We start from the raw sequence: 14333 nt of genomic DNA, 5'->3' as shown, positions 1-14333 counted from the left end.
TACTTTGTTTTTCATAGCAGCCCAATCTCCTTTATTGAATCTACTGTTGGAACTTCCTCAAGTCCTTAGGCTTTCTTTCAGTGATGTGTTGGTGGTTGGCTGTTACCCCTCCATCACATGTTAGAACTAAGCAGGTTTCCTGCTTGATGTCTTTGTTAGCAGTGTTCTTCTGTGGAGAGATGACCCAGACAGCTGTAGATCATCTGAAAGATTGTTTGGGGTTTTAGAACACACACAGCCAAGAGAAAGGAGCCCAGTGACAGCAGGACAAAAAGGTTCTTTTGTAGAACTCAGTTGCCTTCCCTATATCTTCAGAAGCTTCCTTCAAGTCAGTGTCTATGCTCATTGGGTACATATTTTCCTATAATGGACTTTTTTTTTTATATTTGGGTTTATAGTAGTGTGTTAGTTACTATTTTATTTCTGTGCTAAAACACCATAAAACTTAGAGAAAGATGGATTTATTTGGGGGCTTATGGTTCCAATAGGGTTCATAATTATTGAAACAGCATGAGAGGAGGAGTCAGACTGAAGGCTGGAAAACGACTACTCACATCTAAAACCACAAACAGGAAGTAGAGACAGCACTGGAAACCACACACGGGTTGGGTTTCTTTTTCCCCACATGGCTTTTAAAACCTCAACGCCAGCCCCTGTTGACACACCTCTTCCATCAAGGACACACCTCATAAGCCTTTCTCAAACAGCTGGGGAACCAGGTATTCCAATGTCAGAGACTTATAGGGGTCATCTCATTTGAACCACCACATTCTACTTGTTAGCTCACAGAAGCTCCTGATCATCTCATAATGCATATAAGTGCATTTAGTGTAACTTTAAAACCCTCCATAGTGTTTTTCAGACTGTGGTCACACACTAGACTTTTACAGACACTGGTACTGTTTTAAAGTATTAGGTCTCTTCTGAGATACAAAACAGCTGTAACTCCCTGTAAAATCATAAAAATAAATTATACACTTACATCATAAATAACAGAAGATACACATTACCATTCCTAAAGGGCGGAATAGAGGAATAGTGGAGAAACATTAGACCAAAGCAAGACCAGAACCCAGCAGGGCAAACTACAAATTCTGTAGCTTCTTGTCTGATATCAAAGTGGAACTGCTGTTCCAGCTTTTCTACCTGAAATATATTACACCACCACCATCACCAGCAGCCGCAGCCACAGCCATAGTCATAGTCACAATCACAGAAGCAGCAGCAGAGGCGGCGGCAGCAGCTGCCACCGCCGCCCGCCGCCCGCCGCTCGGTTCTACTATCAGAGTGTGAAACTCCACATCTTGGGGTCTTCAACACAACCCAGATTTCACTTTCCACAGCTTCAGGTAGTGAGCTCTTCAGGCCTCCATACAGAGACTCCTTTGCCACATAACTAGCCTCAGTGACTCTAAAGCTGGAGAGGAAGCTTATCTTCTGTATATCCTTCATTGACTCTAAAGCCAGCATAATGTGGATAACACTGCTAACTAGAGCTGCAAACATGGATGAATTCTGCCCCTCTTTAACCACATTACCAGCAGCTATTTTTTTTTTTTTTTTTGGTTGCTTTTTAGGGGCAGAACATTTTTTTCACAAGTTGAAAGCTTAGCTGGGTGGGGTGTTGCCCTAAGGGCACCCTTCCCTTTAGTCCACTGCAGATTTGGCCTCTCATTAATGGTGTGAATCTTAACAGTTACAGCCTCTCTTGCAGCACAAGCCATGTTGCCAATGCCCTTTTTCTCTCTAAAACTGTACAGTTTGTATTTCTTCCTACTGCATTTGCTCCTTTGCATTATAGGCCTACGTATGACTGATACTAATAACTATACAACAGAGCCAGTATTAGGCCATCTTGAAATTTTCACCAAAGAAATCAGTTCATTACTTTTAAATTTAACTTAAGGCAAGTTCTTAGGACAAGAGCAAAAACAGCATGATCAAGCCTGTCACAGCAGTGTCCTACTCCCTCGCATGGATTCCTATATTAGTTATTTTTCTATGGCCAGGACAACTTACAGAAAGAAGGCTGTACTTTGGACTTACAGTTCCAGAGGGTTAGGGTTTGCAATGATGGAGACAACCTGGAAGCAGGTAGCAGATGTGACAGCTGTAGCTGAGCAGGCTCATATCTCTCCACAATCAGGAAGCAAAATGAACTAGGAATGGTGTGTAGCCTTTGAAACCTCAAAGCCCGCCCCCAGTAACATGCTTCATCCAGCAATGCAACATCTAAACTTCTAACAGGGCTACCAACCAGGGACCAAATATTCAAATGCCCATGGTTTATGGGGAATATCTCATTCAAACCACCACAGCTAGTAGTAGTAGCTATCTCCTTATTCAAGGTGACGTTTCTTCATATTATTTTATTTTTGATGACTTGTTCTAAGATTACATGTTTTTTAAAAATTTATAGTTAAATTCACTGGAACATAAATATTTCTGAATGATGCACCCCAAGATTCGTAAGTAAATACGACCTGGCACATTTAACCAAGTTTTCTTAGCATCTATAGTTATGCGTAGATTTAACCAGGTTTTGACCTGGCACATTTAACCAAGTTTTCTTAGCATCTATAGTTATGCGTAGATCCACCGGAATTAATAATTGTTCTAGACGGAGTAAAATAACAAGTACTTACTTGTTTGTATCTTTTTAATATTATACTAAAATTAGCCTTTTCTTTTATCTTATTTCTGCCCTCAGCTCTATAAAAGTATTACAAAACAAGAAAACTAAGACAGCACTACCACCAGCATTATTTACAACTGAAGCTTGTACTATCATAGCCGAAAAGCTAGAACCTTGAGTCAGACTCAAGACATTCTGTTCGGTTCACATTAACTCTGTCATAATCTGAACCGCTCTTCTTCTTTGTATCTACCCTTCTTCATTACCACTATTACTTCACATTGAGTAACATTTGCATACACATTATTTTTTATTCTAGAATGCTTCTCTTAAAAACTAAATTTTCTCATCAATTAAGAATAGGTATTTTGTTTGGAAGATATTAATTTATGCTTCCATTCAAATCATATGTTAGCAGACTGCTGAGTGTTACCTTTTCAGCATGTGGAAAGCATTATTCAAAATTTCATTTCATTGGCCTCTTACAGAAAGTAATTCTTAATATAGAATAGGGATCTGGTATTTCTTCCTTTGGAATTAGATCTAAAATGTGCACATCTCAAAAGCTTGTAACATAAGTGTATTAGCCAGGTCTGTCATTTGGAGGAGGGGGAGGGAGTACCTCCCTTGGTTCATATATTGTAGACAGAGGCCCTCTCCCTCTGCTTTCACTCCATCTATGTCAGTGTCTACATTTCTTGTTCTTTTACAAATATCTTTATTAGTTCTTTGAGAACTGTGTATCGAGGGCTGGAGAAATGGCCCAGTGGGTAAAATAGTCGGTCATCAATGCCATCTTCCTTAAACTGCTTTCCTATTTGCCTTCAGATTGCTTGCAGTGATTTCTCCTGCCAAAACATCTACCAGTAACCTACTAGGAACAGTGGAGAAGGGCTTGCTAGTGTATAGTATCTTTTTGAGTGACTGGGATGTAGTGACTTAGCATCTTTATAGCTCATAGATTTTATCTTTTTATTTCATGTGTAGAACATGTGATGATACTGAGACTATTACAGGTTTGTTTTTCTCTCAAGACAGTTTATGTTTTAAGGGGACATAATACTTTTCTTCCCCCCCTTTATTTTCCTTCCTCCCCATCTTTCTTGATAACCTTTCTGGCTATTATTTTATTTGACTAGCTGTTGGACCACTTACCTTTATTCTGGCTGTGTCTTGCATTATTAAAATGGTTTTTCTGTCTAGTGCATATATTAATGTATGGCTAACTTTAGGAGAGTTCTTTATAGAACAGAAACCAAAAATATATTGCCTTCGGACAGTTTACCAAAAGAGGCTCTATGAATCTGAAACAATAAAAATGTGCTGCTATACTTGTGGCTTTTATATCATTATTGTTGTTATTGTTTATTTCCTTTGATAGGAACATAGCCAACTACTGTTCTTGAAAATGCACATCACTATGTCATGATTGTTAGTATGCAAATCACATGCAATTTAATGCACATGTGTTAGAGAAAGATCTTTCATTGGTGCCTGCAGATTTTTTCATATATTGGCCTTTACATTATGTGAAGTTAAAATATTTGATTAGTGCTTTTAAAAGAAGCACAGGATATAACAAAAGATAGCTGTCTTCTAAAACAACAAAAAAGATAATGATCAGAAGTTTAAACTATCATTAAACTTTATTTTTAGTATTATTTGTTACAAGTAGCAGTGTAATACCCTCAGTTAACTTTTAATGGATTCTTTATTGTAGTTATTTGTTTCAGTAAATTAATTTGACTTACTAAATATGAAGAAGAAAAAAGACTGTTAGAACAAGACAGATTGAATTGGGAGTTTTCTTTTGAATTTTCATCTCCATAGATGTACCATTAAATTAGATTGTTTTCAAGTGGTTATATATCTGATAACCCATATCCAAAAGAAATACTTAAAAACTACCCAATTCCTGGTTCACTTTTTATTGCTTGTACTTGGAGACAAATTCTTGAAATTTTTTTCATGACCATCTTTTAATTTTTTGAATATTGTCTATCATACATAGAAAATAGTAGAAACAATAATAATAGAGAGTAACAATGAAGTAATACACACACACACACACACACACACACACACACACACACACACATCAGCCTTCTGTATGCCTGCCCAGTATTAAGCGTACCCAGAAACCAACCGACTACTCAGGTCTCTACTCTTCTAATATCTTGTCAGCCCTCTTTGGTTTTAGTATTCATACTAATCAAATAAGAATATAGACTTACCTCTTCCTATTTCTAATTAAAGGTAAAGCATTATTTACAGTTATTGCTTTTTATCTTTTTTATGTTTTATTTCTCAAAGCTATATCAGCACATGGAGAGCCACTTTTTTTTGTGACAGTCACAGTTCTGTTCTCTTGTCATTACTTCAAAGTTGATTTCTTGAAGGTATTTATGAGACTTCAGTCTTACCTTTGTTGGCCCAGGTGCTATCCCTTCTAGTTGTCTGTGTTTGTACCTTTAGGCCTTTATTTCTCCTATGTATAGATCTATATGTGGGCATAAGTACTTATGTAGAAGAAGCTGTAGGGATTTTAGAGAACCGTGGAATTCCTCAGCAGGCAAATGAGAGAACGAAAGACCCTATCGTCCTCTACAACTTGAGCCTTTAAAAAAGTGAACATTTCAAATGTTTCAACCTAGACTAAAAGTAGTCTGACTTCACTGTGGCCAGGTTGATGCCTTAGTCTTCTTGGCCTCCAGGGGCCCGACAGCTAGTTGCCTAAATATTTACTATACAAATATACTGTTGGCTGAGGTGGGCCTTATTGGTAAGCACATGTGCGGCATGGACAGGGTCCTGAGTTAGACCCCTAGCACTGCAGAGTATTTTTTAAATATATACACTACTCTCTTTGACCAGTTCTTTATTTTGTTGGCTTTGAAAGCTCTCCATTAGCTCTTGCTTCTGTCGTCTTTGTCACTGTTGATGCCTACAGAGAATTAACTACTATCAAACTTTAATTGCTACGTGTTTCCTTCATGTTTTATAGTCTTTTGTGTTCAGCACTTCTAAATCTACCATCAACATGTGCTGTATGTATTGGGTTTATTACATGATAATTTTTGTACCAAGATATTAGAAAGTCTGTTTTATAGATGAAGACACTTAGGTTTAGAGGGGTCACAACACTGTTTAGAAGGTTTCTTCTGTAGCTGTCTTAGAGCTATATACCATGAAGTCACTGCATTTGATTATCTTTCCCTGAACCCTCACACTTAAAAACACAGGAACAGTGTAAGCATGAGGAAGTATGGATTTTAGCAATACTTGACTCTGGTTTGTGCATATAACTGTAAGACTACAGAAATTTATTAAGGGTTATTCAACATAGTTTTTTGTTTGTTTGTTTCTTGTTTTGTTTCTTGTTTTGTTTTGTTTTGTTTTGTTTTTTTGTTATCATCTAGGCAATGAAGAATTGGCCTTTGAGGCATAAATCCCCTTTGTATAAAGTGCTGTATAGGCCAGGACCTGATGGCCAGTTGACTAGCCAGAACTGTTTCCTTTCTACTCGCACTCCAACGATAGCCTCTTCTATTTGGTTCTTTTGTTTAACCTTATAATGTAATATTTTTTATCTTATTGGATGTATTTATATTTTGTTGGTACTTTTGTTCATTGACTTAATTTTTTATTTACATATTTGATTTTTAAAAGATCCTTCTTTAAACTTTAGGTGTAACCAAGTTATACTTCTAAATTGGTTTATTTTCCTACATCTGTAAACATTGGATTCATTTTTGTATGATAACCTTATAGAATCAATGTGTTTTTAGTTATATCTGTATAATTATCTTTATATTACTTTATGACATTATGCATTTATTAGTAAAGAAATGCAGTGAAGATATTATGTTTGTTTCTTTTAAGTATTTGAAATTGACACTTTAAAGTGGGATTTGATTTTATCTTTAATATGCTCTGTATAAAGGTGACTTTTCTAACCTAACTATAAAATACTGTTTATTTTTTTTAATACAAAGAACTGATTCCTTTTGGATAATCATATCAACTTAAAAGAATAATTTTGTTTATAACTTAAGGGTAATATATTAGAAAACAATATTTAAGTAATTTCTCAATTGTTATCCCCTTGGGACTACATAACTTTAGGTTTATCAAAAATATTTCATGTAAAATATTTCAATTATTTTTTTCTTCTTGTTGCAGGAGCTAGAGTTAATGCCAAAGACAGCAAATGGTTGACACCTTTACACAGAGCAGTTGCATCTTGTAGTGAGGTATGACATTTCTCTAGTGAATGTATATAAAGAAGCATTAAGTAGGTCTGCATGTGTCCAACTTAAAATTGCAATTTAAAAAAAAAAAAAAACAAAACTACTACAATACCTAGACCGGTCATTTTACTTCAGAATGGGTACAAACTAAGTTAATTGTTGCATTTCTCCTTTTGTATGTCAGATTCTTAAGAGAGCCTGAAGTAAATGAGTAGGCGCCCTTGTTTCTGCCCCTCCTTCACAAGAAGTGTTTTCTATCACAAATCCTCTGTGGGTCTTCTCTTTACTGAGTTACTTGGTACCCCAAGGCTCTGCTGAGCACAATGCCATCAGGATTGGATGGAGCATGATTAATTTCAACATTGAAGTTGGAGTTTTGGAAGAATATTTTAAGTGCATTTTTATGAATGGTGTATGTGTGTCCTCATGCATGTTTACATGTGTTTGGACACACAAATATATGTGAGTGTGCTTGCATTTGTATGCATATGTGTGTGGAGGCCCAGAGTTGACATCAGATGTTTTCTTGTTCGTAATTCACTTTATTCATTGAAACAGGGTCTCTTGCTGAACTTCACCAACTCAGGCTGCCTTGGGTATTTCCTGTTTCTGCTTCCGAAGTGCTGGGATCACAGGCAGCTACTACACCTCCCTGGCTTTATGTTTTTTCACAAGGGTTCTGAGGTCCACACACTTGTACTTTATCAAACACTCTGCCATTTCTCCAGCCCTTGATGCCCATTGCAGCAGACTCAAAAGTATTACCTTAAAGAATGTGAGATTTCTCACATGGAAAACAGACTTTTCCTGTTTATAGTCTTATATGTTGTATGTGCATTAAGATAACTGGCATTTGTCCAGGTTGGGTTTCAGTTGGTTGGTTTGTTCAAATTAGCACAAGCTAGTCATCTAAGAAGAGTGTTTTTTGTTTTGTTTTGTTGGAGACAGGCTCTTACTCCATAATGTAGGCTAACATCAAACTCCTGACCCTCCTGCCTCTTCTCATCCTCCCAAGTGTCAGGATGATGGTATATACCACCATACCCAGCTTGGTCTGTTTTGATTGGTTTGTTTGTTTGTTTGTTTTTTAATTGGTATGGATGTTTTGCTTGCATGTATGTCTATGTACCACATACATGCTAAGTGCCCATGGGTACCAAAAAGGGGTGCCAGATCTTCTGGAGTTATAGATGTTTGTAAGCTGCTGTGGGTCTTGTGAATTGATCCCAAGGCCTTTGCAAGAGCAGCCAGCAGTCTCAATTTCTCAGCCATCTCTCCAGCCCCAGAAGAGAGAATCTTCATTGAGAAAATTGCACTATTAAGATTTTGGCTTGTAGGCAAATCTGTTGGGTATTGTCATGATTAATGACTGATGTGGGAGGGCAACCTACAGTGGGTGGTACATCCCTTGGCAGGTGGTCCTGGATTATATAAGAAAGCACACTGAGCAAGCAAGTAGCCAGCACTCCTGCATGGCGTTTGTTTCAATTCTTGCCTCCGGCTTCCAGCCTTAAGTTTCTGTCCTGTCTTCTTTCATGATAAGCTATAAAATGAAATAAACCCTTTCCTCACTAAGTTGCTTTTGGTCATGGTGTTTTATCACAGCAGTAGAAACCCTAACTAAGACCTATTTTTGAATAGGTCTGTTTGTTTTTCTCTAACTACTGGAATTGTGGGGTCATAGGCCTCTGTGTTTCTTTGGTTTACTCCCTGTCTTCTCAGATGTTCCTGAGCACATCTTCAGTCTGTTTGCCAACCCTATTAAATACTAGTGTTGTTTTCTATATTTCAAACAGCTCTAAATTGTTCTTTATTTCAAAGGTAAAAATTGTGCTTATGCCATAAACCGTATCTTTCATGTAGTAATCCTTGAAATCTTGTAACATCATAGCTATTCACACGTTAATGTTATCTCTGCGTTAGTTATCTTACAGCAATCTTGAAAAGACTGCTGGTCAGTTATTATCCTTTGTCTCCTAGAGAAGAGCACCAAAGGACAGTTTTGCAAGACTTGAACTATATATCCTATAAGTGATAGGGGTCGAGTTCTTTATATTTGTCCAGGAGTAAAAGCTGAGTCATATAGTAGTTCTATTTTTAATTTTTTTAGAGTTCTCCAAAATAATTTCCATAATGGAAGTATTAATTTTCATCTTCACCAGTAGTGAATGTGTTCCTCTTCACATTCTCCCCATCATTTGTTGACTGTGACAAACAGAGCCAGTGAGCTGTGAGCGTGATTGGCATCTGCTGCGAGATCCTTCAGCTGTGTTAGATCTAGAGGGTGCCGCTATTAGAAGTTCCAGAAGGTCCTTAAGAGCATCAGCCAGCCACTAGCTTGGACAGGCAGGCCCATATGAACTCAGCAACTGTGCAGATAATTTGTTCTAAGAGACCCAGAGTCTAACTCCTCCACTGGGGTCCCTGTGGTTGGTCTAATGGTTGGCTTCGAGCATCTGCCTCTGTATTTGTCAGGCTCTTTTGTGTTTCTCTTTTTTATTTCTTTAAAGATTGATTTATTCATGTATTTTATATATGTGAGTGCTATGTCTTCATGCACACCTGAAGAGGCAGTCTGACCCCATGATAGATGGATGTATCCTTGTTATATATTGGAGCCTCTTTTGGGTATATTGAATTATTTACTTTGATTTAATGTTTCTTGAGTGTTTTGCCTGAAGAGCCAAACTAGAGAGAGCCCTTAGTTGCCTGAAACTGGAGATACAGATGATAGTAACCTGCCATGTGCATACTCAAAACTAAACCCAGGTCTCTCTTGATTCATCTCTCCACAACCCTGTTATTAGATTTCTTGATGTTAGGGCATTTTGAATTTGATAAGAGTAGTTTAAATTTGTATTCCCTGATGGTTAGAAATATTGAACACTTTTTAAAATCGGGTACTGACCATTTGTGTTTCTCTTTTTTATTTCTTTAAAGATTGATTTATTCATGTATTTTATATATGTGAGTGCTATGTCTTCATGCACACCTGAAGAGGCAGTCTGACCCCATGATAGATGGATATAAGCCACCCTGTTGTTGCTGGGATTTAAACTCAGGACCTCTGGAAGAGCAGTCAAGTGCTTTTAACCACTGAGCCATTTCTTCAGCCCTTCTTTTTGAAAGCTGTTCAATTCATTTGCCCATTTGTTGATTGGAAATTTTTGTTTCCTTGGTATCTAATATCTTCAGTTCTTTGTAAATTCTGGATATTAGCCCCTTGTGTAAAGTATTCCTGAGAAGATTTTCCTCTAGTTTGTGTGTTGTTTCCCCTGCTGATAGTTTCTGTTGCTGATAGTTGTTTTCATGTAATCTCATCCATTGATACATGAGGCTAGTTTCTGTGCTAATGTTGTTCTATTCAGAAAGGTCTCTCTGAACCTAGTATCTTGACTAGTATCACCTGTTTTATTTTAGTGCTTCAGGTTTTAAATTAAGGAATTTCACCCATTTTGAACTTATTTTTACAAGGTGAAAACTATGAGTTCATTTTTTTTGCAGATAGATAGCCAATTATGAGAGTACCATTTGTTGAATAGATTATCTTTTTTTAAGTATGTGCAATTTGTTTCCATTGTCAAAGTTAAGTGGGCATAGCTTTGTCGTTTCATTTCTGGTCCTCCTTTCAGTTGATCTTTGTGTTTGTAGGCAGTGCCACTTTTTAGTCACTGTAGCTATCACTGTAGTTCAGTTAGGGTCAGACATTGTCATGTTTCCAGCATAGTTCTTACTCCTCAGGATTACTTTGACTAGTTGGGCTCTTTGGTGGTTCTATTCAACTCTGTTTCTTTAATATATTCAATATGATAATATATTTAATGATTTGTTTATGTAATCTATGAAACATGACATCAGATTGTTGAGAGATAATTGTAGTATATCTGAACATTTTTTTGATAACACAGCTATTCCCACAGTATTCTGCCAGTCCAGGAATATGGAAGGTCTCTCCATTATTCATACCTTCTGTAAGTTTCTCTTTCAGTGTCTTGAATTTTTTATTGTTTAGAGGATTTTTATTCTTTGATTAGGCATATTCCTAAATACTTAATTTTTAAATTTTATTTTGAATGGGTTATTTTTATAATTTCTCTGAGAGTACATAGTTGGAGTATATGAAGGATACTTGAGTATTTTTGTAGGTTAGTTTTTGTATTCTGCAATTTTGCTGTGTTAGATCTCAAGAGTTTTCTAGTAAACTATAGGTTTTTTAAGTCAAGGATCATTGCAACTATAATTAAAAAAGAGTTTGACTTCTTGTTATTTTTATCCATCCCCTTTGTGTCTTTCTTTTGCTCTATCTGTATCAAATAAGAGAGGGAGAATAGGAAGTCTATGTCTTGTTCTTGATTTTAGAGGAAATGGTCTCAGTTTGCCTCTATTTAATATAATGTAGTCTATAGTTTTATTGTATATGCTCTTATTTTGACATATATTTCATCTACTAATATTCTCAAAACTATTATGAAGATCTCATCAGATTCATGAATTTTGTCAAATGCCCTTTTTTAGTAACAATCAAAATGATTATGTGATTTCTATCCTTAAGTTCATTTATATGCTATATTATATTTATTAATTTTGTTATGTGAGCAGTGTTTCCTTTCTGCAGTGAAGCACACTTGGTCATAACATATAATCTTCTTAATGTGTTCCTGAATTCCATTTGCAAGTATTTTGCTGGGAATTTTTGTATCTGTTCATTAAAGAAACTGGTCAGTAGCTTTCTTATTGTTATCCTTGTGTCTTTACCTGGCTCAGGAATGAGAGTAATACTGAACTCATAGAATGAATTTGGTAGTGCCCCTACCTTCATTTTCTGATTTGTGGAACAAGTCTAGAACAATTAGTATGAGATCTTTCTTGAACATTTGGTAGAATTCAGCAGTTAATCCATCTGGTCCTGGGCTTTCCTTTTCCTTTGACTGTGGCTTCCAAGACCTCATTACTTAGAATGGATTGTTTTACATTATTGATATTTTCTGTTTAATTTTTTTAGGTGGTAATACATTTAGAAATTTTTCTATTTCTCCTGGGTTATCTAGCTTCTTAGAATATACTTTTTTCATAACAGTCCCTAGTAATGTTTTGTAGTTTGCTGGAGGTTATTGTAATGACACCCTTTGCATCTTGAATTTTGCTAATCTGTGTCTTCTCCCTTTTTCTCTTTGTTAGATCGGCTAAGGATTTGTCTATCTTACTAACTTTTTCAAAGAACAAATTCTTTAGTTGATTTTGTGTTTTGTTATTTAATATTCATTTCATTCATGTATTCCCTAATCTGTATTTTTTCTTACCATCCACGGAGATATTTGCATCCCTGTGTTTATTGCTGCTTTATTTACTATAGCAAAGAAATGAAACCAATCTAGTTACTCATCAGTAGATGAATGGGTAATTAAAATATGGTACAAATGAAATATTATTGAGCTTTAAAGAAAAATCAAAGTTTCAAGAAAATTGATGGATTTAGGATATATAATATTAATCAAGGTCAGATAGTTTCAGAAAGAAAAAAATACATGTTTTTTTTTTCTCGTGGACTCTGGCTTTTAATTTATGTATTACATATATTCATATAAATGCATATGAGCAGAAATGTATATGTGTACATGTCTAAAGGAGAATAAGAAAAGATAAATATTAGATGATGAGGCAGAGTGGAGTGCAGATAGAGGTCACACTATAAATGGAAATAAAGCTCATTGTTTTTCTAGTTTTAGCTGTCATGGATTTGGAGGGGGTGGCAGATAAATGCATATAAATATTGAAGGTAAAATTCAGTGTTAAGTTCCATAGCTTCTGGATGACTTTTCTAACTATAGAAGTTCATTGCGATTTATAGACTTTGGGTGTAGCTGACTTCTTTGCGTGCTGGTGTTTATTTGCAAATTCTCCACAATAAAGTTAATTAAAGTCTTAGTACTGAGATTCTAGTTCTGTTGCTTTTTATTTTATATGTGGTTTTGTACTTACCAAACATGATCATCACTGTAAGGTGAAGATTTTGCTGTTTAATTATGGTTATGTTGCTTAATGCTGATGGCATGCTAAATTCCTAGGAATCCTAACAAACATCTACAGTGTAAAAGTGGTAGTGTGCAATTCTTAAGTTGTCTCTATACTAACATTCATGTTTATTACAATAAAAGACCTTTTTATATATTCATTTAATGAACCAGACCTAGTGATTCTTTTCCACTTGGTAAAATGTAACGCATAATTCTTTGAGAGGTGAGAAATGTCTTTTTAAATTCTTGATATTTAATATCAAAATAATAAATCTTATTAATGGTTTTTAATGGTTAATTATATTTTGCTAATAAGTTTAAGCTATTAACAATAAACTCATGCATTTCTTTAGGTTTTGGTTTTTGTCTGTACATTTTCATAAAGAGTTCTGTGCTTTTAGTAAGAAAAAAGAATGTTTTATCAAGACAATATATCTTTTTATGGCTCTAAGTACTATCTTTATCTTTAAATTCAAAATATTTTCTTAAATTTTTATTATTTATAGTGAGCTTTTATAACTTTTATTTTCTCCATATGTGTATATCTTTATAAATTTCTCAAAGTATTCAGTCCTCTTGTTTACATCTTAGGAAGCAGTTCAGATACTTTTGAAGCATTCTGCTGACGTTAATGCTCGAGATAAGAACTGGCAGACCCCTCTACACATAGCTGCTGCTAACAAAGCTGTCAAGTGCGCCGAGTCTTTGGTACCTCTTCTGAGTAATGTGAACGTGTCGGACCGAGCAGGAAGAACCGCGTTACATCATGCAGCTTTCAGTGGGCATGGTGAGGTAGGTGCATCCAATTAGAGACAGATTGCCTGTTTTCTAGCTTCTAGTTAGTAATGAGTTTGCCTTTAATTCGCTCAGTTCATAAGAAAAGCAAGAAAAAAAAATTCTCCTGATCTTGCCCTTAGCAAGCCTCCTAGCTTTTTTCTTTCTTAGTGATATAAGTAGTCCCAGATTAAAAGATTTATTTAGTACTTACTACATATACACTAGAATTGCATAATGACCTAGAATGAGAGGACTGTCGGTTAGCTATAGGATAACATAAAAGATATATTCTGTCATTGTCAAGAAAGTGCAGGGAGACGGCAGTTTCATTGTTCTTTCAGAAGGAAGGATAATAGCAAAGAAAGGCCATATTTGGCAACTATGCTTTCTTCTAGTTTATTATTAAGGTAATTCCTTAGTAATGTTTCAAAAGAAAACAGACTAAGAAAATTAGCCATCACAGTGCTGGGGAGAAGACTCAGTCCATAAAGCACTTTCTGTGCAAGCACAGGGACCTGAGTTCAAATCTCCAGCACCCACATAGAAAGCTAGGGGTGCTGCTGTGCACCTGTAATCTCAACATGAGGGGGTGGGGGAGACAGCCCGAGCTCTCCAAGTTGTTGTTAGCCTGCCTAACTAAAATAGTGAACTCCAGGT

The 14333-nt window shown here is 35.9% G+C and overlaps 1 protein-coding gene across 3 annotated transcripts in view; it reads left to right on the top strand.

The window, feature by feature from the left end:
• Positions 1-14333, top strand: part of Ankrd28 (ankyrin repeat domain 28) — a 134189-nt gene that overhangs the window by 74568 nt on the left and 45288 nt on the right. For all 3 annotated transcript variants that reach the window (XM_034497951.2, XM_034497950.2, XM_076931406.1), the window contains exons 4-5: positions 6818-6888; positions 13491-13691. In XM_034497951.2, the coding sequence (XP_034353842.1) occupies positions 6818-6888; positions 13491-13691 (272 nt within the window). The remainder of the gene's footprint in view (positions 1-6817; positions 6889-13490; positions 13692-14333) is intronic.

This window comes from Arvicanthis niloticus, chromosome 3, assembly GCF_011762505.2.
Source record: "Arvicanthis niloticus isolate mArvNil1 chromosome 3, mArvNil1.pat.X, whole genome shotgun sequence".
NCBI classification, from domain to species: Eukaryota; Metazoa; Chordata; class Mammalia; order Rodentia; family Muridae; genus Arvicanthis; species Arvicanthis niloticus.
Note: the sequence above shows the minus strand (reverse complement) of the source record. Positions and strands in the feature narration are given on the sequence as shown.